Consider the following 27,426-nt stretch of genomic DNA (forward strand, 5'->3'; position numbering starts at 1 on the left):
GTCAACCCCTATTCTCACCTTCCAATATCTTATGGATTCAACAATTGAATCTTTAAAAATGTTATTATAGGCAAGTCAGTTAAGAACAAATTATTTTCAAATGACAGCCTAGGAACAGTGGGTTAACTGGTCTAGGAACAGTGGGTTAACTGGTCAAGGAACAGTGGGTTAACTGGTCTAGGAACAGTGGGTTAACTGGTCTAGGAACAGTGGGTTAACTGGTCTAGGAACAGTGGGTTAACTGGTCTAGGAACAGTGGGTTAACTGGTCTAGGAACAGTGGGTTAACTGGTCTAGGAACAGTGGGTTAACTGCCTTGTTCAGGGGCAAAACGACAGATGCTTATCTTGTCAGCTCTAGTCCAACACTCTAACCACTAGGCTACTCCTATGGCAACTTTCACGATAAAATCAAACCATTGTATTTTTTATTCACATATATTTCGTGCATAAAGGCTCTCCAACGCTGTTAGTATATTTATTATTATATAAAAACTTTCCTATCCCTAAATAATAAACAAGATCAGAGTATATTTTTATCTACCAATTGTTGCTGAAAAGTAGATGACTATGCATATATTTCAGTGATCCCTAATATTCTGAACCGTTCTCTCCATGTATTAGAGTCTGTAGAGAATTAAAGGTACACCAAATTTAAAGGGATGGCTTTAGATAAAAGTACTGAAAACCCTATTTAATGAAATGACTCCACAAGTAAATTAATGACTCCACGAGTAAATCTGTTGGCCAGCAAGTGGGAGGGATTTCAGGAGTTGTATTAAATGTATTCAGCGCGCGAAAGGGAGCCATGCGTGCAAAGCTCATTATGCACCTGCACAAGGTTAGTCTGTATACCAATGACAGAGAAGTGCCAATTCAAGGGGTGTGTTCTGAATCGGGCCTATCATGCCTAAATTATTGTTGTCATGTTGTGGTCAGGCAGCAAGGGAAGAATGGGACAATATTTGAACAGGAGGAGGATGAGACAGGAGGAGGACAGGACCAGGCTTTGGTGTCTCAGGCACAGCTGGGGTCAAGGTTCATGACCTGACAGTGACCCCTCAGGGGAGGGCAGCATAACAGGGCCATGCACACACACAGACTGTCAGTAGCTGTCAATAGCTGTCACTGTCAGTAGGTTTCACTGTCAATAGCTGTCACTGTCAGTAGCTGTCACAGTAGCTATCACTCTCAGTAGCTGTCAGTAACTGTCACAGTAGCTGTCACTGTCAGTATCTGTTACTGTCAGTAGCTGTCACTGTCAGTAGCTGTCAATAGCTGTCACAGTAGCTATCACTCTCAGTAGCTGTCAGTGTCAGTAGGTTTCACAGTCAGTAGCTGTCACTGTCAGTAGCTGTCAGTAGATGTAACTGTCAGTAGTTGTCACTGTCAGTAGCTGTCAGTAGTTGTCACTGTCAGTAGCTGTCAGTAGTTGTCACAGTAGCTGTCACTGACAGTAGCTGTCACTGTCAGTAGTTGTCACAGTAGCTGTCACTGTCAGTAGCTGTCAGTAGATGTAACTGTCAGTAGTTGTCACTGTCAGTATATGTCAGTAGCTTTCAGTTGCTGTCACTGTCAGTAGCTGTCAGTAGTTGTCACTGTCAGTGTATGTCAGTAGTTGTCACAGTAGCTGTCAGTAGATATAACTGTCAGTAGTTGTCACTGTCAGTGTATGTCAGTAGTTGTCACAGTAGCTGTCAGTAGATATAACTGTCAGTAGTTGTCACTGTCAGTAGCTGTCAGTAGCTGTCAGTAGATATAACTGTCAGTAGTTGTCACTGTCAGTAGCTGTCAGTCGTTGTCTGTAGTTGTCACAGTAGCTGTCACTGTCAGTAGCTGTCAGTAGCTGTCAGTAGATGTAACTGTCAGTAGTTGTCACTGTCAGTAGCTGTCAGTATATGTCAGTAGCTGTCACTGTCAGTAGCTGTCAGTAGTTGTTAGTTGCTATCACTGTCCAACCACTCTTTGTAGCACTTCCCACCCAGACTGCCCTCATTGCCATAGTAACCCACAGTGGCCTTCTTCCCATAGCAATCTACACTGGCATCGTTCCCATGACGACCCAGGCTTCTCTCGTGCTGTTCAGGGTTACCATAGCGATCCGGGCTGGTTTGGTAAAGACTGTCTCTATAGTGACTAGTGTTGTACAGCTCACTGCTCTTCACCACACAGCCATGAAGACCTAGTCTGTTGTTGTACGTCCCTCCGTTGCCGTGACAACCCAGACTGTTATCGTGCGTCTCTCTGTTGCCATGACGACCCAGACTGTTGTTATAACCCTCTCGGTTACCATGCCGACCCAGACTGTTGTTATAAACCTCTCCGTTGCGACCCAGACTGTTGTGGTAAATGTCTGAGTCGTCTTTGCGTCGCCCCAGACTAAGGTCATAGAGTTCAGAGGTCAACTGGAAGTTGCTCTCTGTGCTGGCCAGCGTGACGAAACCACTCTCCGTGTCTCGCAGACCCCCCAGGTTGTCATAGTCACCAGGGGACATGTCGGGGGAGGAGCCTAGGAGAAAGAACACAGGCCGTTACTATGGAGAAACAACAGGATCAGTGTTTCCCTTCCCCTTTGAATGAGTCATGGGTAACTGCATACAAAGAGTTTGTCTGAAAGTGGGAGGATCAACACCAGTGGGTGTGTCGAAAGCTAGTCTCGCGAAGCCAAAACTCTAAAATCACGTTGTTGTCACGCCTCCCTTTGAGGTCCTGGGAATTTTGTTTTAGCAAAACTGGTGTGAATGGACCGCTGGCTCCCAGTGGCTACATGTTGATTGGATGTTACATTTCAAGACCCCTCCCCATATGCCTGTTGTTGCTATGTGTTTTGTTATCCTCACTGTTTTCAGATGAGGTAGGACACATTTTACAGAGTTGTTCTGTAGGATAGTTTGCAAAATAATAACAATTCATTACATTTCAAAAGCGCTTTTCATTATCTCAAAGTGCATCGAATTAAATAGAAAAATAGTTTAACAATCTAAACAAATATATGTAACCATGTCATGAGAGCAACAATCAAAGTTTAGGAGGAAGGTTAGGCCATCCGGTAATTTATAAAAAAAAATTTTTAAATATCACATTTACAAACACTACCGTTCAAAAGTTTGGAGTCACTTAGAAATGTCCTTGGTTTTTGAAAGAAAATCAATTTTTTGGTCCATTAAAATAACATCAAATTGATCAGAAATAGAGTGTAGACACGGTTAATGTTGTAAATTACTATTGTAACTGGAAATGGCCAATATATTTACCCGCAAAACACCAGTCTCAACTTCAACAGTTAAGAGGCGACTCCGGGATGCTGGCCTTTGAGGCAGAGTTGCAAAGAAAAAGCCATATCTCAGACTGGCCAATAAAAAGAAAAGATTAAGATGGGCAAAAGAACACAGACACTGGACAGAGGAACTCTAGAAGGTCAGCATCCCGGAGTCGCCTCTTCACTGTTGATGTTGAGACTGGACAGAGGAACACTGCCTAGAAGGGTAGCATCCCGGAGTCGCCTCTTCACTGTTGATGTTGAGACTGGACAGAGGAACTCTAGAAGGCCAGCATCCCGGAGTCGCCTCTTGACTGTTGATGTTGAGACTGGTGTTTTGCGGTTCCTATTTAATGAAGCTGCCAGTTGAGGACTTGTGAAGTGTCTGTTTCTCAAACTAGACACTAATGTACTTGTCCTCTTGCTCAATTGTGCACCGGGGCCTCCCACTCCTCTTTCTATTCTGGTTAGGGACAGTTTACGCTCTTCTGTGAAGGGAGTAGTACACAGCGTAGTACGGGATCTTCAGTTTCTTGGCAATTTCTCGCATGGAATAGCCTTCACTTCTCAGAACAAGAATAGAAGAAAGGTCTTTGTTTCTGGACATTTTGAGCCTGTAATCAAACCCACAAACGCTGATGCTCCAGATTTGTTTTTATTTGTTTTATTTATTTAACTAGGTCAGTTAAGAACAAATTCTTATTTTCAATGAAGGTCTAGGATCAGTGGGTTAAATGTTTACCTTGTCAGCTCGTTGATTCGATCTTACAACCTTTCCTTTACTAGTCCAATGCTCTAACCACTAGGCTACCTGCCGCCCCAGATACTAGTCTAAAGAAGGCCAGTTTTATTGCTTCTTTAATCAGGACAACAGTTTCCAGCTGTGCTAACATAATTGCAAAAGGGTTTTCTAATGATCAATTAGCCTTTTAAAAGGATAAACTTTATATTAGATAACACAACGTTCCATTGGAACACAGGAGTGATGGTTGCTGATAATGGGCCTCTGTACGCCTATGTAGATATTCCATTTTAAAAAACTACCGTTTCCAGCTACAAAAGTAATTTACAACATTAAAAATGTCTACACTGTCTTTCTGATCAATTGAATGTTATTTTAATGGACAGAAAATGTGCTTTTCTTTCAGAAACAAGGATATTTCTAAGTGACCCCAAACTTACATGTGACTGAATTCAAAACAATTGCCTCCATCAGGTACAACAGTGCATGTTTCTTTACTCATGTTATTGGACGCACACAACGTAAAGAACAGTATGAATGTTGCTGGAGAAGTTGAACCTTAACAACAGGTGAAATGGTAGTTTCTGCCAGCTTTTCCAGACAGACATTTTAACTAAAAGGGGCACAAGCAGTTCTTAAGGGGCCAGTGTACCATTTGGCCTCTGCCGAGGTTACTCTGCCGAGGTTAGCCGAGATTACTCTGCCGAGGTTACTCTGCCGAGGTTAGCCGAGGTTACTCTGCCGAGGTTAGCTGATAATACTCTGCCGAGGTTACTCTGCCGAGGTTACTCTGCCGAGGTTAGCTGAGGTTACTCTGCCGAGGTTACTCTGCCGAGGTTACTCTGCCGAGGATAGCTGAGGTTACTCTGCCGAGGTTACTCTGCCGAGGTTACTCTGCCGAGGTTAGGAAGACATACTGCAGCAGTCTACAGTCAGGAAGACATACTGCAGCAGTCTACAGTCAGGAAGACGTATTGACTGTCATTAGTATATTCTACAATGTTTTATCATTCATTATTATTATAATCCACTTCGTCATTTTAACAGTTTCTTCCTTAACAAAAAAGTTTGATGCAAACTTGTCTCGAACTTACAGTTAAAAACACTCAATTATAAGTCAACCACTTTAGCAGTGTGTCCCTCCTAGAAGGGAAGAGGAGGGCAACAGCCAAACATGACTGCTGTTTGACACTGTATGGTGATATGTAGAGAAGGGATGAGGAGAGCAACAGCCAAACATGACTGCTGTTTGACACTGTATGGTGATATGTAGAGATGGGATGAGGAGAGCAACAGCCAAACATGACTGCTGTTTGACACTGTATGGTGATATGTAGAGAAGGGATGAGGAGAGCAACAGCCAAACATGACTGCTGTTTGACACTGTATGGTGATATGTAGAGAAGGGATGAGGAGAGCAACAGCCAAACATGACTACTGTTTGACACTGTATGGTGATATGTAGAGAAGGGATGAGGAGAGCAACAGCCAAACATGACAACTGTCTGACACTGTATGGTGATATGTAGAGAAGGGATGAGGAGAGCAACAGCCAAACATGACTGCTGTTTGACACTGTATGGTGATATGTAGAGAAGTGATGAGGAGAGCAACAGCCAAACATGACTGCTGTTTGACACTGTATGGTGATATGTAGAGAAGGGATGAGGAGAGCAACAGCCAAACATGACTGCTGTTTGACACTGTATGGTGATATGTAGAGAAGGGATGAGGAGAGCAACAGCCAAACATGACTGCTGTTTGACACTGTATGGTGATATGTAGAGAAGTGATGAGGAGAGCAACAGCCAAACATGACTGCTGTTTGACACTGTATGGTGATATGTAGAGAAGGGATGAGGAGAGCAACAGCCAAACATGACTGCTGTTCGGCGCATTTTATTTTTATTTTTTTACAATGTGTGATACATTTTCTTGTCTTTTACCATAAAAGCACATAGATGTATGTGAAATAGATAAACTATTTTTTATTTATGTTATGCCTCGACACAATCCTGTCTTGGAGCTCTACGGACAATTCCTTCAAGCTCATGTTTAATCAAGTTGTAGAAACATCTCAAGGATGATTAATGGAAACAGGATGCACCAGAGCTTAATTTTGAGTCTCATAGCAAAGGGTCTGAATTATGTAAATAAGGTATGTTTTTATTTATTTTGGGTGTAGATTGATGAGGAAAAATCCATTTTAAAATAAGGCTGTAACATAACATAATGTGGGAAAAATGAAGGGGTCTGAATACTTTCTAAATGCATTGCAAATGCCTGGAATATTTCAATTTTGGAGAATGGGTTAAAGTTATGTATAGTAACACCAGGCGTAAAATGTTCAATATAGGCTACTTCTCAGAAAGAATTAAACTGTCAAGAGGAGTAAAACAAGGTTGTCCACTATCGGCATATCTATTTATTATGGTCATCGAAATGTTAGCTATTATTATTTTTGATTTAACCTGCATTTAACTAGGCAAGTCAGTTAAGAAAAAATTATTATTTACAATGACAGCCTACCCCGGCCAAACCCTAACCCAGATGATGCTGGGCCAATTGTGTGCCGCCCTGTAGGACCCCCAATCACTGCCGGTTGGTTTGGAATCAAACCAGGGTCTGTAGTGATGCCTCTAGCACAAACGACCTCCACTTATCACTATCAAACGCTCCCTGAAACACTTCAGCGAGCAGGTCTTTCTAGTCGACCTGGCCGGGGTATCCTGGGAGGATATTGACCTCATCCTGTCAGTAGAGGATGCCTGGCTATTCTTTAAAAGTGCTTTCCTCACAATCTTAAATAAGCATAATTTGCAAATAAATTCATAAAAAAATCCTACAATGTGATTTTCAGGATTTTTTAAAATCATTTTGTCTGTCATAGTTTAAGTGTACCTATGATGAAAATTACAGGCCTCTCATCTTTTTAAGTGGGACAACTTGCACAATTGGTGGCTGACGAAATACTTTTTGCCCCACTGTATATATGGGGGATTAAAACATTCCAACTCCCCAGATTTTGCTGCAAAGAGACAGAATCATTAGATCATATGTTTTGGTACTGTTGCGACGATCCTCCCACTCTGTCTGACGAATTCTTTCTCTCTGCTCTTGTTTTCCTTAATAGGATGTCGATGGGCGGAGCTGAAAGGGTTGTCATGGAAATGGAACACACCTGGGCTCGGGTGTGTCCTGGGGATGAATACACCTTCCCCCAATACATCGGGAAGACTCTCCACGTAGTCACACTTTCGGTTTTTGGTATTCCATTTTGGGGCTTCTTTGTGTTAATTTGTTCTGATTTGTTTTGGCACATCTCAACACCCCTCATTAATCACCATCTACACATGTGTCCACTCATTTACACTACTGACTACTGACGACACACACCATTGTTACTTGGATATGGGTAACTTCGTTTAATAAATATATTTTTGTTATTTCTTTATCTCTGCATTGTCTCCCTCTTTGTTATGGGCTACGAGATAGTTCGCAACACTGTCCATATGTAGCTTGCTTTTGGTTAAAGGTTCAGGAATGGCTGACTCTGCAAATAGCACTGCAGGGTGATTTAAAAAATCATAGTCAATCAATAATATAATAAAACTCTTAGCAAAAATGTTTATCTTTAATTTACAATCTGTAGAAACAGAATAGAAAGCACAGTGTGAATATACAGGGCATTTGTAAAGTATTCAGACCCCTTGACTTTTTCCACATTACGTTACAGCCTTATTTTAAAATAGATTAAATTGTTTTTTCCCCCTGATCAATCTACACAAAATTCCTCATAATGACAAAACAAAAACAGATTTTGGAAAATGTATTGCCGAATCAGCAACCGTTTCCAATAACCGAGCCGACAAGGTGAAAAATCTGTCTGTGGCCTTGAGGAAGGCACTTAACCCCTTAATTTTCTCCAGTACATCTACGGTTGACCCTGTACAACACCACATTACACTGACCCTGTACTGACCATGTACAACACCAAATTACACTGACCCTGTACTGACCTTGTACAACACCACATTACACTGACCCTGTACAACACCACATTACACTGACCCTGTACTGACCCTGTACAACACCACATTACACTGACCCTGTACAACACCACATTACACTGACCCTGTACAACACCACATTACACTGACCCTGTACAACACCACATTACACTGACCCTGTACAACACCACATTACACTGACCCTGTACAACACCACATTACACTGACCCTGTACTGACCCTGTACAACACCACATTACACTGACCCTGTACAACACCACATTACACTGACCCTGTACTGACCCTGTACAACAACACATTTGTTATTACACTGACCCTGTACTGACCCTGTATTGACCCTGTACAACACCACATTACACTGACCCTGTACAACACCACATTACACTGACCCTGTACTGACCCTGTACTGACCCTGTACAACACCACATTACACTGACCCTGTACAACAACACATTACACTGACCCTGTACAACACCACATTACACTGACCCTGTACAACACCACATTACACTGACCCTGTACAACACCACATTACACTGACCCTGTACTGACCCTGTACTGACCCTGTACAACACCAAATTACACTGACCCTGTACAACACCACATTACACTGACCCTGTACTGACCCTGTACTGACCCTGTACAACAACACATTACACTGACCCTGTACAACAACACATTACACTGACCCTGTACTGACCCTGTACAACACCACATTACACTGACCCTGTACATCACCACATTACACTGACCCTGTACTGACCCTGTACAACAACACATTACACTGACCCTGTACAACATCACATTACACTGACCCTGTACAACATCACATTACACTGACCCTGTACTGACCCTGTACTGACCCTGTACAACACCACATTACACTGACCCTGTACAACACCACATTACACTGACCCTGTACAACACCACATTACACTGACCCTGTACGACACCACATTACACTGACCCTGTACTGACCCTGTACAACACCACATTACACTGACCCTGTACTGACCCTGTACAACACCACATTACACTGACCCTGTACAACACCACATTACACTGACCCTGTACAACACCACATTACACTGACCCTGTACTGACCCTGTACTGACCCTGTACTGACCCTGTACTGACCCTGTACAACACCACATTACACTGACCCTGTACTGACCCTGTACTGACCCTGTACAACACCACATTACACTGACCCTGTACTGACCCTGTACAACAACACATTACACTGACCCTGTACAACAACACATTACACTGACCCTGTACTGACCCTGTACTGACCCTGTACTGACCCTGTACTGACCCTGTACAACACCACATTACACTGACCCTGTACTGACCCTGTACTGACCCTGTACAACACCACATTACACTGACCCTGTACTGACCCTGAACAACAACACATTACACTGACCCTGTACAACACCACATTACACTGACCCTGTACTGACCCTGAACAACAACACATTACACTGACCCTGTACTGACCCTGTACTGACCCTGTACAACACCACATTACACTGACCCTGTACTGACCCTGAACAACAACACATTACACTGACCCTGTACTGACCCTGTACAACACCACATTACACTGACCCTGTACAACACCACATTACACTGACCCTGTACAACACCACATTACACTGACCCTGTACAACACCACATTACACTGACCCTGTACAACACCACATTACACTGACCCTGTACAACACCACATTACACTGACCCTGTACAACACCACATTACACTGACCCTGTACAACACCACATTACACTGACCCTGTACTGACCCTGTACAACACCACATTACACTGACCCTGTACAACACCACATTACACTGACCCTGTACAACACCACATTACACTGACCCTGTACAACACCACATTACACTGACCCTGTACTGACCCTGTACAACACCACATTACACTGACCCTGTACTGACCCTGTACAACACCATATTACACTGACCCTGTACTGACCCTGTACAACACCACATTACACTGACCCTGTACAACAACACATTACACTGACCCTGTACTGACCCTGTACAACACCACATTACACTGACCCTGTACAACAACACATTACACTGACCTTGTACAACAACACATTACACTGACCCTGTACAACACCACATTACACTGACCCTGTAGTGACCCTGCACAAAACCACATTACACTGACCCTGTACTGACCCTGAACACCACCATATTACACTGACCCTGTACAACACCACATTACACTGACCCTGTACAACACCACATTACACTGACCCTGTACAACACCACATTACACTGACCCTGTACAACACCACATTACACTGACCCTGTACAACACCACATTACACTGACCCTGTACAACACCACATTACACTGACCCTGTACAACACCACATTACACTGACCCTGTACTGACCCTGTACAACACCACATTACACTGACCCTGTACAACACCACATTACACTGACCCTGTACTGACCCTGTACAACAACACATTACACTGACCCTGTACTGACCCTGTATTGACCCTGTACAACACCACATTACACTGACCCTGTACAACACCACATTACACTGACCCTGTACTGACCCTGTACTGACCCTGTACAACACCACATTACACTGACCCTGTACAACAACACATTACACTGACCCTGTACAACACCACATTACACTGACCCTGTACAACACCACATTACACTGACCCTGTACAACACCACATTACACTGACCCTGTACTGACCCTGTACTGACCCTGTACAACACCAAATTACACTGACCCTGTACAACACCACATTACACTGACCCTGTACTGACCCTGTACTGACCCTGTACAACAACACATTACACTGACCCTGTACAACAACACATTACACTGACCCTGTACTGACCCTGTACAACACCACATTACACTGACCCTGTACATCACCACATTACACTGACCCTGTACTGACCCTGTACAACAACACATTACACTGACCCTGTACAACATCACATTACACTGACCCTGTACAACATCACATTACACTGACCCTGTACAACATCACATTACACTGACCCTGTACAACATCACATTACACTGACCCTGTACTGACCCTGTACTGACCCTGTACAACACCACATTACACTGACCCTGTACAACACCACATTACACTGACCCTGTACAACACCACATTACACTGACCCTGTACGACACCACATTACACTGACCCTGTACTGACCCTGTACAACACCACATTACACTGACCCTGTACTGACCCTGTACAACACCACATTACACTGACCCTGTACAACACCACATTACACTGACCCTGTACAACACCACATTACACTGACCCTGTACTGACCCTGTACTGACCCTGTACTGACCCTGTACTGACCCTGTACAACACCACATTACACTGACCCTGTACTGACCCTGTACTGACCCTGTACAACACCACATTACACTGACCCTGTACTGACCCTGAACAACAACACATTACACTGACCCTGTACTGACCCTGTACAACAACACATTACACTGACCCTGTACAACAACACATTACACTGACCCTGTACTGACCCTGTACTGACCCTGTACTGACCCTGTACTGACCCTGTACAACACCACATTACACTGACCCTGTACTGACCCTGTACTGACCCTGTACAACACCACATTACACTGACCCTGTACTGACCCTGAACAACAACACATTACACTGACCCTGTACAACACCACATTACACTGACCCTGTACTGACCCTGAACAACAACACATTACACTGACCCTGTACTGACCCTGTACTGACCCTGTACAACACCACATTACACTGACCCTGTACTGACCCTGAACAACAACACATTACACTGACCCTGTACTGACCCTGTACAACACCACATTACACTGACCCTGTACTGACCCTGTACAACACCACATTACACTGACCCTGTACAACACCACATTACACTGACCCTGTACTGACCCTGTACAACACCACATTACACTGACCCTGTACAACACCACATTACACTGACCCTGTACAACACCACATTACACTGACCCTGTACAACACCACATTACACTGACCCTGTACAACACCACATTACACTGACCCTGTACTGACCCTGTACAACACCACATTACACTGACCCTGTACAACACCACATTACACTGACCCTGTACAACACCACATTACACTGACCCTGTACTGACCCTGTACAACACCACATTACACTGACCCTGTACTGACCCTGTACAACACCATATTACACTGACCCTGTACTGACCCTGTACAACACCACATTACACTGACCCTGTACAACAACACATTACACTGACCCTGTACTGACCCTGTACAACACCACATTACACTGACCCTGTACAACAACACATTACACTGACCTTGTACAACAACACATTACACTGACCCTGTACAACACCACATTACACTGACCCTGTAGTGACCCTGCACAAAACCACATTACACTGACCCTGTACTGACCCTGAACACCACCATATTACACTGACCCTGTACAACACCACATTACACTGACCCTGTACAACACCACATTACACTGACCCTGTACAACACCACATTACACTGACCCTGTACAACATCACATTACACTGACCCTGTACTGACCCTGTACAACACCACATTACACTGACCCTGTACAACACCATATTACACTGACCCTGTACTGACCCTGTACAACACCACATTACACTGACCCTGTATTGACCCTGTACAACACCACATTACACTGACCCTGTACGACACCACATTACACTGACCCTGTACAACACCACATTACACTGACCCTGTACTGACCCTGTACAACACCACATTACACTGACCCTGTACAACACCACATTACACTGACCCTGTACAACACCACATTACACTGCACCAGTGACAATAAAACATATTTTTACCTAAGAAGGAAGTGTTCTTGGTGTGGGGGCGTGTTCCAGCCAGGTCGGCCTCCTGCTGAGAGCGAATCACGTTGTAGACGTCAGGCGGCTGGGCGGGGTTTGGACAGGACCCTGGGTCGCTAGGACACACCTCTGTCTGCTGCTCACGCCGCTTCCTCCTACACACAGAGACAGTGAGCTTCCTCCTACACACAGAGACAATGAGCTTCCTCCTACACACAGAGACAGTGAGCTTCCTCCTACACACAGAGACAGTGAGCTTCCTCCTACACACAGAGACAGTGAGCTTCCTCCTACACACAGAGACAGTGAGCTTCCTTCTACACACAGAGACAGTGAGCTTCCTCCTACACACAGAGACAGTGAGCTTCTGGAATAGATGACAGTCACTAAATCAGTCAATGCATTATTCTCAATCTGGTAGTATGAATGCTATCCATACTACCAGTCTATCTCATGCTAGTTAGTACTTGCTCCTCACCGTCGAGCCAGCAGCGTGAAGCAGAAGACCGCAGTTGCTATTAGTAACACCATCAACAACGGGATGATGGGCAGGACTATGTAAACAATGTTCAGAGCTGAAACAGACACACACAGTTCAGAGACATGCACAAAAAACACACACACGGTAAGAGGTCGAGGGTAATAGGTTAGAGGTCAGGGTACCTGGGGTGTGTCTCTTCTCTTCAGTGTCAAAGGTCGTGGTCAGGGGTGACAGAGACAAGGGAGGAGCCTCTGTAGACAGGAACATTAATGTTCATTAATTTAGTTATATCTCTCGATACTCATCTATACATAGTCATTTAGTTATATCTATCTATACTCATAGTCATTTAGTTATATCTGTCACGCGGGACTAGGTGGGTGAGGAAGGAATCAGGTGCAGAGAGTTCCACTGACAAGCACAACAACACAGGGCGCGGACAGTAAATGTGACTACCCAACAACACAGGGCGCGGACAGTAAATGACAAGCCCGACAACACAGGGCGCAGACAGTAAATGACAAGCCCGACAACACAGGGCGCGGACAGTAAATGTGACTACCCAACAACACAGGGCGCGGACAGTAAATGTGAATACCCAACAACACAGGGCGCGGACAGTAAATGACAAGCCCGACAACACAGGGCGCGGGCAGTGAATGTGACTACCCAACAACACAGGGCGCGGATAGTAAATGACAAGTCCAAAAACACAGGGCGCGGACAGTAAATGTGACTACCCAACAACACAGGGCGCGGACAGTAAATGTGACTACCCAACAACACAGGGCGCGGACAGTAAATGACAAGCCCGACAACACAGGGCGCGGACAGTCAATGTGACTACCCAACAACACAGGGCGCGGACAGTAAACGTGACTACCCAACAACACAGGGCGCGGAGAGTAAATGTGACTACCCAACAACACAGGGCGCGGACAGTAAATGACAAGCCCGACAACACAGGGTGCGGACAGTAAATGTGACTACCCAACAACACAGGGCGCGGACAGTAAATGTGACTACCCAACAACACAGGGCGCGGACAGTAAATGACAAGCCCAACAACACAGGGCGCGGACAGTAAAGTGACTACCCAACAACACAGGGCGCGGACAGTAAATGACAAGCCCAACAACACAGGGTGCGGACAGTAAATGTGACTACCCAACAACACAGGGCGCAGACAGTAAATGTGACTACCCAACAACACAGGGCGCGGACAATAAATGTGACTACCCAACAACACAGGGCGCGGACAGTAAATGACAAGCCCAACAACACAGGGCGCGGACAGTAAATGTGACTACCCAACAACACAGGGCGCGGACAGTAAATGTGACTACCCAACAACACAGGGCGCGGACAGTAAATGACAAGCCCAACAACACAGGGCGCGGACAGTAAAAGTGACTACCCAACAACACAGGGCGCGGACAGTAAATGACAAGCCCAACAACACAGGGCGCGGACAGTAAAAGTGACTACCCAAAACACAGGGTGCAAAGTCCAGAAAAGATTATACACCTCTACCTAAAACACACACACGTAACACAAAGACAATCCCGCACAAAACAAGGGCGGGTACACGTACTTTAAATAAGGAAGCTCATTAAACCATACAACAGAACACAGGTGAAACTAATAAGACAAAACAAACAGACAAAAGAAAAAGGGATCGTGGCGGCTAGTAGGCCGGTGACGACAACCGCCGAGCACCGCCCAAACAGGCAGGGGAGCCAACTTCTAGTAGGCCGGTGACGACGACCGCTGAGCACCGCCCAAACAGGCAGGGGAGCCAACTTCTAGTAGGACGGTGACGACGACCGCTGAGCACCGCCCGAACAGGCAGGGGAGCCAACTTCTAGTAGGCCGGTGACGACGACCGCTGAGCACCGCCCAAACAGGCAGGGGAGCCAACTTCGGTGGAAGTCGTGACAATATCTCTCTAAACTCATACAGTTGAAGTTGGAAGATTACATATATACGTTAGCAAAATACATTTAAACTCAGTTTTTCACAATTCCTGACATATAATCCTGGGAAAAATTCCCTGTCTTAGGTCAGTTAGGATAAACACTTTATTTTAAGAAAGTGAAATGTAGTAGAGAGAATGATTTATTTCAGCTTTTATTTCTTTCATCACATTCCCAGTGGGTCAGAAGTTTGCATACACTCAATTAGTATTTGGTAGCATTGCCCTTTAATTGTTTAACTTGGGTCAAACATTTTGGGTGGCCTTCCACAAGCTTCCCACAATAAGTTGGGTGAATGTTGACCCATTCCTCCTGACAGAGCTGGTGTAACTGAGTCAGATTTGTAGGCCTCCTTGCTCACACATTCTTTTTCAGTTCTGCCCACAAATGTTCTATAGGATTGAGGTCAGGGCTTTGTGATGACACTCCAATACCTTGACATTGTTGTCCTTAAACTATTTTGACACAACTTTGGAAGTATGCTTGGGGTCATTGTCCATTTGGAAGACCCATTAGTGACCAAGCTTTAACTTCCTGACTGACATCTTGAGATGTTGCTTTCAATATATCCACATAATTTTCCTAACTCACAATGCTATCTATTTTGTGAAGTGCACCAGTCCCTCCTGCAGCAAAGCACCCCCACAACATGATGCTGCCACCCCCGTGTTTCACAGTTGGGATGGTGTTCTTCTGCTTGCAAGCCTCACCCTTTTTCCTCCAGACATAACGATGGTCATTATGACCAAACAGTTGCATTTTTGTTTCATCAGACCAGAGGACATTTGCACTTTTCACACCAAAGTACGTTCATCTCTAGAAGACAGAACGCATCTCCTTCCCGAGTGGTATGACGGCTGCGTAGTCCCATGGTGTTTATACTTGCGTACTATTGTTTGTACGGATGAACTTGGTAACTTCAGGGGTTTGGAAATTGCTCCCAAGGATGAACCAGACTTGTGGAGGTCTTTAAAAAATTCTGAGGTCTTGGCTGATTTCTTTTGATTTTCCCATGATGTCAAGCAAAGAGGCACTGAGTCTCAAGATAGGCCTTGAAATACATCCATAGGTACACACCTAATTGACTCAAATGATGTCAAGTATCCTATCAGAAGCTTCTAAAGCCATGACATCATTTTCTGGAATTTTCCAAGCTGTTTAAAGGCACAGTCAACTTAGTGTATGTAAACTTCTGACCCACTGGAATTGTGATACAGTGAATTATAAGTGAAATAATCTGTCTGTAAACAATTGCTGGAAAAATTACTTGTGTCATGCACAAAGTAGATGTCCTAACCAACTTGCCAAAACTATAGTTCGTTAAACAAGAAATTTGTGGAGTGATTGAAAAAAATGAGTTATGACTCTAACCTAAGTGTATGTAAAGTTTCCGACTTCAACAGTATATACATAGTAATTTAGTTAAATCTATCTATACATCTAGTGGAAAGCCTTCCCAGAAAAGTGGAGGCTGTTATAGCAGCAATGTTCCAACATCTAGTGGGAAGCCTTCCCAGAAGAGTGGAGGTTGTTATAGCAGCAATGTTCCTACATCTAGAGGAAAGCCTTCCCAGAAGAGTAGAGGCTGTTATAGCAGCAATGTTCCCACATCTAGTGGAAAGCCTTCCCTGAAGAGTGGAGCCTGTTATAGCAGCAATGTTCCAACATCTAGTGGAAAAACCTCCCAGAAGAGTGGAGGCTGTTATAGCAGCAAAGGGGGACCTACTCCATATTAATGACTTCCCAGAAGAGTGGAGGTTGTTACAGCAGCAAAGGGGGTCCACCTCCATATTAATGACTTCCCAGAAGAGTGGAGGCTGTTATAGCAGTAAAGGGGGGACCAACTCCATATTAATGACTTCCCAGAAGAGTGGAGGCTGTTATAGCAGTAAAGGGGGGACCAACTCCATTTTAATGACTTCCCAGAAGAGTGGAGGCTGTTATAGCAGTAAAGGGGGGACCAACTCCATAGTAATGACTTCCCAGAAGAGTGGAGGCTGTTATAGCAGTAAAGGGGGGACCAACTCCATAGTAATGACTTCCCAGAAGAGTGGAGGCTGTTACAGCAGCAAAGGGGGACCAACTTCATATTAATGACTTCCCAGAAGAGTGGAGGCTGTTATAGCAGTAAAGGGGGGACCAACTCCATAGTAATGACTTCCCAGAAGAGTGGAGGCTGTTACAGCAGTAAAGGGGGGACCAACTTCATATTAATGACTTCCCAGAAGAGTGGAGGCTGTTACAGCAGTAAAGGGGGTACCAACTTCATATTAATGACTTCCCAGAAGAGTGGAGGCTGTTATAGCAGTAAAGGGGGGACCAACTCCATAGTAATGACTTCCCAGAAGAGTGGAGGCTGTTACAGCAGTAAAGGGGGTACCAACTTCATATTAATGACTTCCCAGAAGAGTGGAGGCTGTTATAGCAGTAAAGGGGGGACCAACTCCATAGTAATCACTTCCAAGAAGAGTGGAGGCTGTTATAGCAGTAAAGGGGGGACCAACTTCATATTAATGACTTCCCAGAAGAGTAGAGGCTGTTATAGCAGTAAAGGGGGACCAACTCCATAGTAATGCCCATGATGTTGGAATGAGATGTTCAACGAGAAGATATCCACATACTTTTGGTCATGTAGTGTACCTATTAATATTCAGACCTCGTTAATACCATAAATATTCAGACACTTTAAGTAGCGTTGTTACCTGGGTGTGCAGTGTTGGGGGAGGGTTCAGGAGCCTTATCTGGAACACAACACAATCAATCAGTTATAAAGCCCTTTTAACATGAGCAGATGTAACAAAGATGTCACAACAACCCAACCTGAAAACTCCAAACAGCAAGCAGTGCAGATGTAGAAGCACAGTGGCTAAGAAAAACTCAATAGAAAGGAAGGAACCTAGGAAGCAACCAAGAGAGGACTGAGGCTCTGAGGGGTGGCCAGTAATCTAATGGGTGTACTGGGTAGACCAGATGAACCAGGCTCTGAGGGGTGGCCAGTCCTCTTCTGGCTGTACTGGGTAGACCAGAGGAACCAGGCTCTGAGGGGTGGCCAGTCCTCTACTGGCTGTACTGGGTAGACCAGAGGAACCAGGCTCTGAGGGGTATCTGCTGTGTACTATCATCTGTGTGTGTGTGTGTGTGTGTGTGTGTGTGTGTGTGTGTGTGTGTGTGTGTGTGTGTGTGTGTGTGTGTGTGTGTGTGTGTGTGTGTGTGTGTGTGTGTGTACCTGCAGTGTACTTGCAGATGAAATTGTTCTTGGTGTCACAGTTGTCATCGTTCCAATGGAACATGTAGAGTCCTCCGAGGCCGGGCGGGGCGGACGGTTGGTGGTACATCACCACACACACCTCGTATCCACAGGACGGCTCGTCCCAGTGCCAGTTCCTAACACACACGCATGCAGGAACAAACACACACAGCAACACACATACGTAAAGTTACACACCACTGTCTTTTATTATATGAACTATTCCATGTAAGCAGAAGGAGGTGTGGCTTAAAGCAGACCCAGCCAATGGAGGCGTGGCCTAAAGCAGACCCAGACGGTGGAGGCGTGGCTTAAAGCAGACCCAGCTGATGGAGGCATGGCTTAAAGCAGACCCAGCTGAAGGAGGCGTGGCTTAGAGCAGACCCACCTGAAGGAGGTGGAGCTCAAAGCAGACCCAACTGAAATAGGCGGGACTTAGAGCAGACCCACCTGAAGGAGGTGTGGCTTAGAGCAGACCCAACTGAAGGAGGCGGGGCTTAGAGCAGACCCACTTGAAGGAGGCGGGGCTTAGAGCAGACCCAACTGAAGGAGGCTGGGCTTAAAGTAGACCCACCTGAAGGAGGTGTGGCTTAGAGCAGACCCAACTGAAGGAGGCGGGGCTTAGAGCAGAACCAACTGAAGGAGGCTGGGCTTAAAGTAGACCCACCTGAAGGAGGTGTGGCTTAGAGCAGACCCACCTGATGGAGGCGGGGCTTAGAACAGACCCACCTGATGGAGGCGGGGCTTAGAGCAGACCCACCTGAAGGAGGCGAGGCTCCCGTCGGTCCAGTAGTACTGTGAGGGACAGTCGTAGACGTTTTCCGTGTCACCATGGTTACGACGAAGGCCAATCCAGAAGTCTCCGTCGGAGGGACGGAGCTCAGTGACAAGCTGCTCTATGATTCGCTGCTCGGCCGGTGACTCAACGCTCAGCAGCTCCCCTCCGTCACGGCGACACGCTAGCTTCGCCTCCAGGAAGCTGAGCCGCCGTCCAGGGTCAGAAAAATATGCCAGTTTATAGCAGGGCCGGCCCCGATCCACCCTACACACACGCTGGCCTACACACGCACAGACACACACGGTTACTATTGCTACGTACATCGATGGGGAATTTTACACTAATAATAACTAGCTAAATTGGGACAGATATTTTTTATTCATACTGGTTAATAAACAACCCTGCACCTCACCTCTGACTTCAAACAACTCTGCTATGGAGGGACAGACAGACAGACAGACAGACAGACAGACAGACAGACAGACAGACAGACAGACAGACAGAGAGAGAGAGAGAGGGGCCAGTTAATGTCATGTTATTTTATGTTATAGTTCTGTGTTAAATGAAACCCCCTCCACAGTGACATCACTTACACATCCTTCCAATATAATAACATCAACAACATTCTGATGTAGATGAGAGAGATTAGGCTAGGGCGGTATCCAGATTGTCATACCTTCATACCGACTTTGTGCCATACCGGGATATTCAGTACTACCGGCACTGAACACAAGGGGCGCTGTTTTCAACCCCACTGATAATCTGTAATCCAAAAGGTTTAGCAATGCTAACAAGTACATGTACAATCCCATAGAGAATGTATTTTATAGTGTTTGATCTAAACTATACAAGTATACAATTAACTCAAAAATCTAGCTGGCAAACATTTAATTACGAATTCCATACTGTAATTAGATCACCTAGCGCATGCTGCAAAACCCTTAAAAAGTAGCAACAAATATTCTAATTGTTTTCTAATTAGATTTGTCCAAATACCCCGGTATATATGGTATACCTCCCAAGCCTAAGAGAGAACTAACCATTGTCTGTATCTGAGGAACAGAGATAATAGAGAACAAACCACAGTCTGTATCTGAGGAACAGAGATAATAGAGAACCAAACACAGTCTGTATCTGAGGCAGAGTTGCTCAGTTGCTGTGGCTCAGTTGGTAGAGCATGGCACTTGCAACGCAAGGGTTATGGGTTTGATTCCTACGAGGGACCAGTATGAAAATGTATTGTATACACTCACTACTGTAAGTCGCTCCGGATAAGAGTGTCTGCAAAATTACTAAAACTAACAGAGATGATAGAGAACCAACCACTGTCTGTATCTGATGAACAGAGATGATAGAGAACCAACCACTGTCTGTATCGGGTGATAGAGAACCAACCACTGTCTGTATCTGAGGATAGAGAACCAACCACTGTCTGTATCGGGTGATAGAGAACCAAACACTGTCTGTATCGGGTGATAGAGAACCAAACACTGTCTGTATCGGGTGATAGAGAACCAACCACTGTCTATATCTGAGGATAGAGAACCAACCACTGTCTGTATCGGGTGATAGAGAACCAACCACTGTCTATATCTGAGGATAGAGAACCAACCACTGTCTATATCTGAGGATAGAGAACCAAACACTGTCTGTATCGGGTGATAGAGAACCAACCACTGTCTATATCTGAGGATAGAGAACCAACCACTGTCTGTATCGGGTGATAGAGAACCAACCACTGTCTATATCTGATGATAGAGAACCAACCACTGTCTGTATCTGAGGATAGAGAACCAACCACTGTCTGTATCGGGTGATAGAGAACCAACCACTGTCTGTATCTGAGGATAGAGAACCAACCACTGTCTGTATCGGGTGATAGAGAACCAAACACTGTCTGTATCGGGTGATAGAGAACCAACCACTGTCTATATCTGAGGATAGAGAACCAACCACTGTCTGTATCGGGTGATAGAGAACCAACCACTGTCTATATCTGAGGATAGAGAACCAACCACTGTCTATATCTGAGGATAGAGAACCAAACACTGTCTGTATCGGGTGATAGAGAACCAACCACTGTCTATATCTGAGGATAGAGAACCAACCACTGTCTGTATCGGGTGATAGAGAACCAACCACTGTCTATATCTGATGATAGAGAACCAACCACTGTCTGTATCTGAGGATAGAGAACCAAACACTGTCTGTATCGGGTGATAGAGAACCAACCACTGTCTATATCTGAGGATAGAGAACCAACCACTGTCTATATCTGAGGATAGAGAACCAACCACTGTCTATATCTGAGGATAGAGAACCAACCACTGTCTGTATCTGATGACAGAGAACCAAACACTGTCTATATCTGATGATAGAGAACCAACCACTGTCTGTATCTGATGACAGAGAACCAAACACTGTCTATATCTGATGATAGAGAACCAACCACTGTCTATATCTGATGATAGAGAACCAACCACTGTCTGTATCTCATGAAGGAGAACCAAACACTGTAACTCCACATTGATCTGGTACTGGTACCCCCTGTGTTTAGCTCCACACTGATCTGGTACTGGTACTCCCTGTATATAGCTCCACATTGATCTGGTACCTCCTCTATATAGCTCCACATTGATCTGGTACCACCTGTATATAGCTCCACATAGATCTGGTACTGCTACTCCCTGTGTATAGCTCCACACTGATCTGGTACTGGTACACCCTGTATATAGCTCCACATAGATCTGGTACTGCTACTCCCTGTGTATAGCTCCACACTGATCTGGTACTGGTACACCCTCCATATAGCTTCACATGGATCTGGTACTCCCTGTAAATAGCTCCACATTGATCTGGTACTGGTACTCCCTGTATATAGCTCCACATTGATCTGGTACTGGTACTCCCTGTATATAGCTCCACATTGATCTGGAACTCCTTGTAAACAGCTTCATATTGATCTGGTACTGGTACTCCCTGTATACAGCCCCACATTGATCTGGTACTTCCTGTATATAGCTCCACATTGATCTGGTACTCCCTGTATATAGTTCCACATTGATCTGGTACTGCTACTCCCTGTATATAGCTCCACATTGATCTGGTACTGGTACTCCCTGTATATAGCTCCACATTGATCTGGTACTGCTACTCCCTGTATATAGCTCCACATTGATCTGGTACTCCCTGTATATAGATCCACATTGATCTGGTACTGGTACTCCCTGTATATAGCTCCACATTGATCTGGTACTGGTACTCCCTGTATATAGCTCCACATTGATCTGGTACTCCCTGTATATAGCTCCACATTGATCTGGTACCTCCTGTATATAGCTCCACATTGATCTGGTACTCCCTTATATACCTCCACTTTGATCTGGTACTGGTACTCCCTGTATATAGCTCCACATTGATCTGGTACTCCCTGTATATAGATCCACATTGATCTGGTACTCTCTGTATATAGCTCCACATTGATCTGGTACTCCCTGTATATAGCTCCACATTGATCTGGTACTCCCTGTATATAGATCCACATTGATCTGGTACTCCCTGTATATAGCTCCACAATGATCTGGTACCTCCTGTATATAGCTCCACATTGATCTGGTACTCCTTGTATATACCTCCACATTGATCTGGTACTGGTACTCCCTGTATATAGCTCCACATTGATCTGGTACTTCCTGTATATAGCTCCACATTGATCTGATACTAGTACTCCCTGTTTATAGCTCCACATTGATCTGGTATTGGTACTCCCTGTATATAGCTCCACATTGATCTGGTACTGGAACTCCCTGTATATAACTCCACATTGATCTGGTATGTCCTCTATATAGCTCCACATTGATCTGGTACTGGTACTCCCTGTATATAACTCCACATTGATCTGGTACTTCCTCTATATAGCTTCACATTGATCTGGTCCTCCCTGTATATATCTCCACATTGATCTGGTACTGGTACTCCCTGTATATAGCTCCATATTGATCTGGTACTCCCTGGGTATAGCTCCACATTGATCTGGTACTCTCTGTATATAGCTCCACATTGATCTGGTACTTCCTGTATATAGCTCCATATTGATCTGGTACTCCCTGGGTATAGCTCCACATTGATCTGGTACTGGTACTCCCTGTATATAGCTCCACATTGATCTGGTACTCCCTGGGTATAGCTCCACATTGATCTGGTACTCTCTGTATATAGCTCCACATTGATCTGGTACTCCCTGTATATAGCTCCACATTGATCTGGTACTCCCTGTATATAGATCCACATTGATCTGGTACTCTCTGTATATAGCTCCACATTGATCTGGTACTCCCTGTATATAGCTCCACATTGATCTGGTACTCCCTGTATATAGATCCACATTGATCTGGTACTCCCTGTATATAGCTCCACATTGATCTGGTACTGGTACTCCCTGTATATAGCTCCACATCAATCTGGTACTGGTACTCCCTGTATATAGCTCCACATTGATCTGGTACTCCCTGTATATAGCTCCACATTGATCTGGTACTCCCTGTATATAGATCCACATTGATCTGGTACTCCCTGTATATAGCTCCACATTGATCTGGTATTGGTACTCCCTGTATATAGCTCCACATCGATCTGGTACTGGTACTCCCTGTATATAGCTCCACATTGATCTGGTACTTGTACTCCCTGTATATAGCTACACATTGATCTGGTACTTCCTGTATATAGCTCCACATTGATCTGGTACTTGTACTCCCTGTATATAGCTCCACATTGATCTGGTACTGGTACTCCCTGTATATAGCTCCACATTGATCTGGTACTTGTACTCCCTGTATATAGCTCCACATTGATCTGGTACTTCCTCTATATAGCTTCACATTGATCTGGTCCTCCCTGTATATATCTCCACATTGATCCGGTACTTGTACTCCCTGTATATAGCTCCACATCGATCTGGTACTGGTACTCCCTGTATATAGCTCCACATTGATCTGGTACTCCCTGTATATAGCTCCACATTGATCTGGTACTCCCTGTATATAGATCCACATTGATCTGGTACTCCCTGTATATAGCTCCACATTGATCTGGTATTGGTACTCCCTGTATATAGCTCCACATCGATCTGGTACTGGTACTCCCTGTATATAGCTCCACATTGATCTGGTACTTGTACTCCCTGTATATAGCTACACATTGATCTGGTACTTCCTGTATATAGCTCCACATTGATCTGGTACTTGTACTCCCTGTATATAGCTCCACATTGATCTGGTACTGGTACTCCCTGTATATAGATCCACATTGATCTGGTACTCCCTGTATATAGCTCCACATTGATCTGGTACTTGTACTCCCTGTATATAGCTCCACATTGATCTGGTACTGGTACTCCCTGTATATAGCTTCACATTGATCTGGTCCTCCCTGTATATATCTCCACATTGATCCGGTACTTGTACTCCCTGTATATAGCTCCACATTGATCTGGTACTTGTACTCCCTGTATATAGCTCCACATTGATCTGGTACTGGTACTCCCTGTATATAGCTCCACATTGATCTGGTACTTCCTCTATATAGCTTCACATTGATCTGGTCCTCCCTGTATATAGCTCCACATTTGTCTGGTACTTGTACTCCCTGTATATAGCTCCACATTGATCTGGTACTTGTACTCCCTGTAAATAGCTCCACATTGATCTGGTACTGGTACTCCCTGTATATAGCTCCACATTGATCTGGTACTTGTACTCCCTGTATATAGCTCCACATTGATCTGGTACTGGTACTTCCTGTATATAGCTCCACATTGATCTGGTACTCCCTGTATATAGCTCCACATTGATCTGGTACTTGTAATTGATCTGGTACTTGTACTCCCTGTATATAGCTCCACATTGATCTGGTACTTGTACTCCCTGTATATTGCTCCACATTGATTAGGTACTTCCTGTATATAGCTCCACCTTGATCTGGTACTTGTACTCCCTGTATATAGCTCCACATTGATCTGGTACTGGTACTCCCTGTGTATAGCTCCACATTGATCTGGTACTTGTAATTGATCTGGTACTTGTACTCCCTGTATATAGCTCCACATTGATCTGATACTTCCTGTATTTAAATCCATTCTTGTGAATGTAATTTTATTCCTCGTGTTACTATTTAATTTTCAAAAAATGTGTTATTTTTAAACTCTGCATCGCTTCAGCAAGCATTTCACGATAAAGTCTATACTAGGTGTACAGCACATGTGACAAATACAATTGAATTTGGTTTGTGTGTTTGTGTCACTCACCGGTGATAAGGCTGGCCGCAGCAGACTGGAGCAAAGACACAACAATCAGATTCACCATCTGGTCCTTCCTCCTTCTCTTCTTCACCTCTCCCTCCATCAGAGAACTGACCAACTGAAGCCCCGAAGTCAGATATACAGGCTTTAACAGCGCACTACAGTACAGGCTACTATCTACTCAAGATAAGAGACCAGGCTTACTACAGAGAGACTCTCCCTACACACACTGAATCACTAGTAGAGAGAGAGAGAGAGTATGTGGATGTAATCTTTTAAGAGCAGTTTTAATGATGATGATGAGGAGGAGGAGGAGGAGGAGGGGGAGGGGGACGTTAGTTATTGATCTTGAAAGTCGGGGGAGAAGAAGGAGTGATCTAATCAGCAGAGTGCTACTGGTTCTAAACGCTGACTAGACTACAGACAGACACTACAGACTGACACTACTGGTTCTAAACGCTGACTAGACTACAGGCACACTACAGACACACTACAGACAGACACTACTGATACACTACAGACAGACACTACTGACACACTACAGACAGACACTACAGGCACACTACAGACAGACACTACTGATACACTACAGACAGACACTACTGATACACTACAGACAGACACTACTGATACACTACAGACAGACACTACTGATACACTACAGACAGACACTACTGACACACTACAGACAGACACTACAGGCACACTACAGACAGACACTACTGATACACTACAGACAGACACTACTGATACACTACAGACAGACACTACTGATACACTACAGACAGACACTACTGATACACTACAGACAGTAGCGTAACTGGTATCATCTGTCAGCAGACTGGGATGACTCGACAACTAACGAGGAGATTTTTTTGTCACTGATCATTTGGACCAAACGAGCATCTGATGTAATATGCTGGCAAAGTTATGACATTGTTAGCACTGAACATGTAAACAATTAAGCTATTGGTGACAAACATTCAGTAGGAACGTTAATGATACTTATGTGATAATACCCGAGAAGCCGGTGTTTGGAGGACATGTTGAAACGCCACCCAGTCGTTCATTCTAAATCTTCCATTGCCATACTGGCTGGCAACATTCTTATCCCTTGCTTGCTAGCTAGCCAGCTACGGCTAACTTACAGTCACGTCAAACAGACAGAGTAACATCAGTAGCTGCATTTATTTAATCTGTTTTCTAGTGACATTTATTTGATTACATCCATAACAATGAGCTAATGAGGCATGATTTCACCTGGCATAGAAAATGTGCTCTCTCCTCAGGACACTGTTGTTCAGAGGAACTAGCCAACAACACAGTCAACACAATCACTTCAAACTGAAGCTGGAAAGACTGCAAACTAGCTGCACTTCTTTTCATTTGACCTTTTCTCAATGTACATTTCTTTGTCTTTATCCATAAACATGATGTCAGATAATTAATGATTTCAACTGGCTGAGATAGGCTGCCTGCCTCTCTCTCGTGTCCCGACTCTCGACACGTTCATTACTATGGGACAGGTGAAGATTGAATTTCAATACTGAAACAATGTCAGAGGGACAGACAATAAGGTTTATACAAATCTCCGCTGTTGAAAACTAAATGTTAGTCAAAAAGAAATTTGAGATAATGTCTAGATGCTTTTTATAGTGAAGATCAAGTTTATACATTGCC

At 44.5% G+C, this 27,426-nt stretch overlaps 1 protein-coding gene across 1 annotated transcript in view; it reads right to left on the reverse strand.

The window, feature by feature from the left end:
• Window positions 1-206: 206 nt before the first annotated feature.
• The window catches only part of LOC135538313 (layilin-like), a 32,773-nt gene continuing 5,553 nt past the window's right edge, over window positions 207-27,426 (reverse strand). Inside the window, exons 2-11 of the mRNA XM_064964228.1 lie at window positions 25,753-25,864; window positions 19,861-19,881; window positions 19,431-19,728; window positions 18,650-18,807; window positions 18,382-18,461; window positions 18,126-18,159; window positions 13,630-13,698; window positions 13,445-13,541; window positions 12,964-13,118; window positions 207-2,507 (exon numbers count right to left, since the gene is read on the reverse strand). Of these exons, the coding sequence (XP_064820300.1) occupies window positions 1,936-2,507; window positions 12,964-13,118; window positions 13,445-13,541; window positions 13,630-13,698; window positions 18,126-18,159; window positions 18,382-18,461; window positions 18,650-18,807; window positions 19,431-19,728; window positions 19,861-19,881; window positions 25,753-25,864 (1,596 nt within the window). The 3' untranslated portion in view covers window positions 207-1,935. The remainder of the gene's footprint in view (window positions 2,508-12,963; window positions 13,119-13,444; window positions 13,542-13,629; window positions 13,699-18,125; window positions 18,160-18,381; window positions 18,462-18,649; window positions 18,808-19,430; window positions 19,729-19,860; window positions 19,882-25,752; window positions 25,865-27,426) is intronic.

This window comes from Oncorhynchus masou, unplaced genomic scaffold (genome assembly GCF_036934945.1).
Source record: "Oncorhynchus masou masou isolate Uvic2021 unplaced genomic scaffold, UVic_Omas_1.1 unplaced_scaffold_939, whole genome shotgun sequence".
NCBI lineage: Eukaryota > Metazoa > Chordata > Actinopteri > Salmoniformes > Salmonidae > Oncorhynchus > Oncorhynchus masou.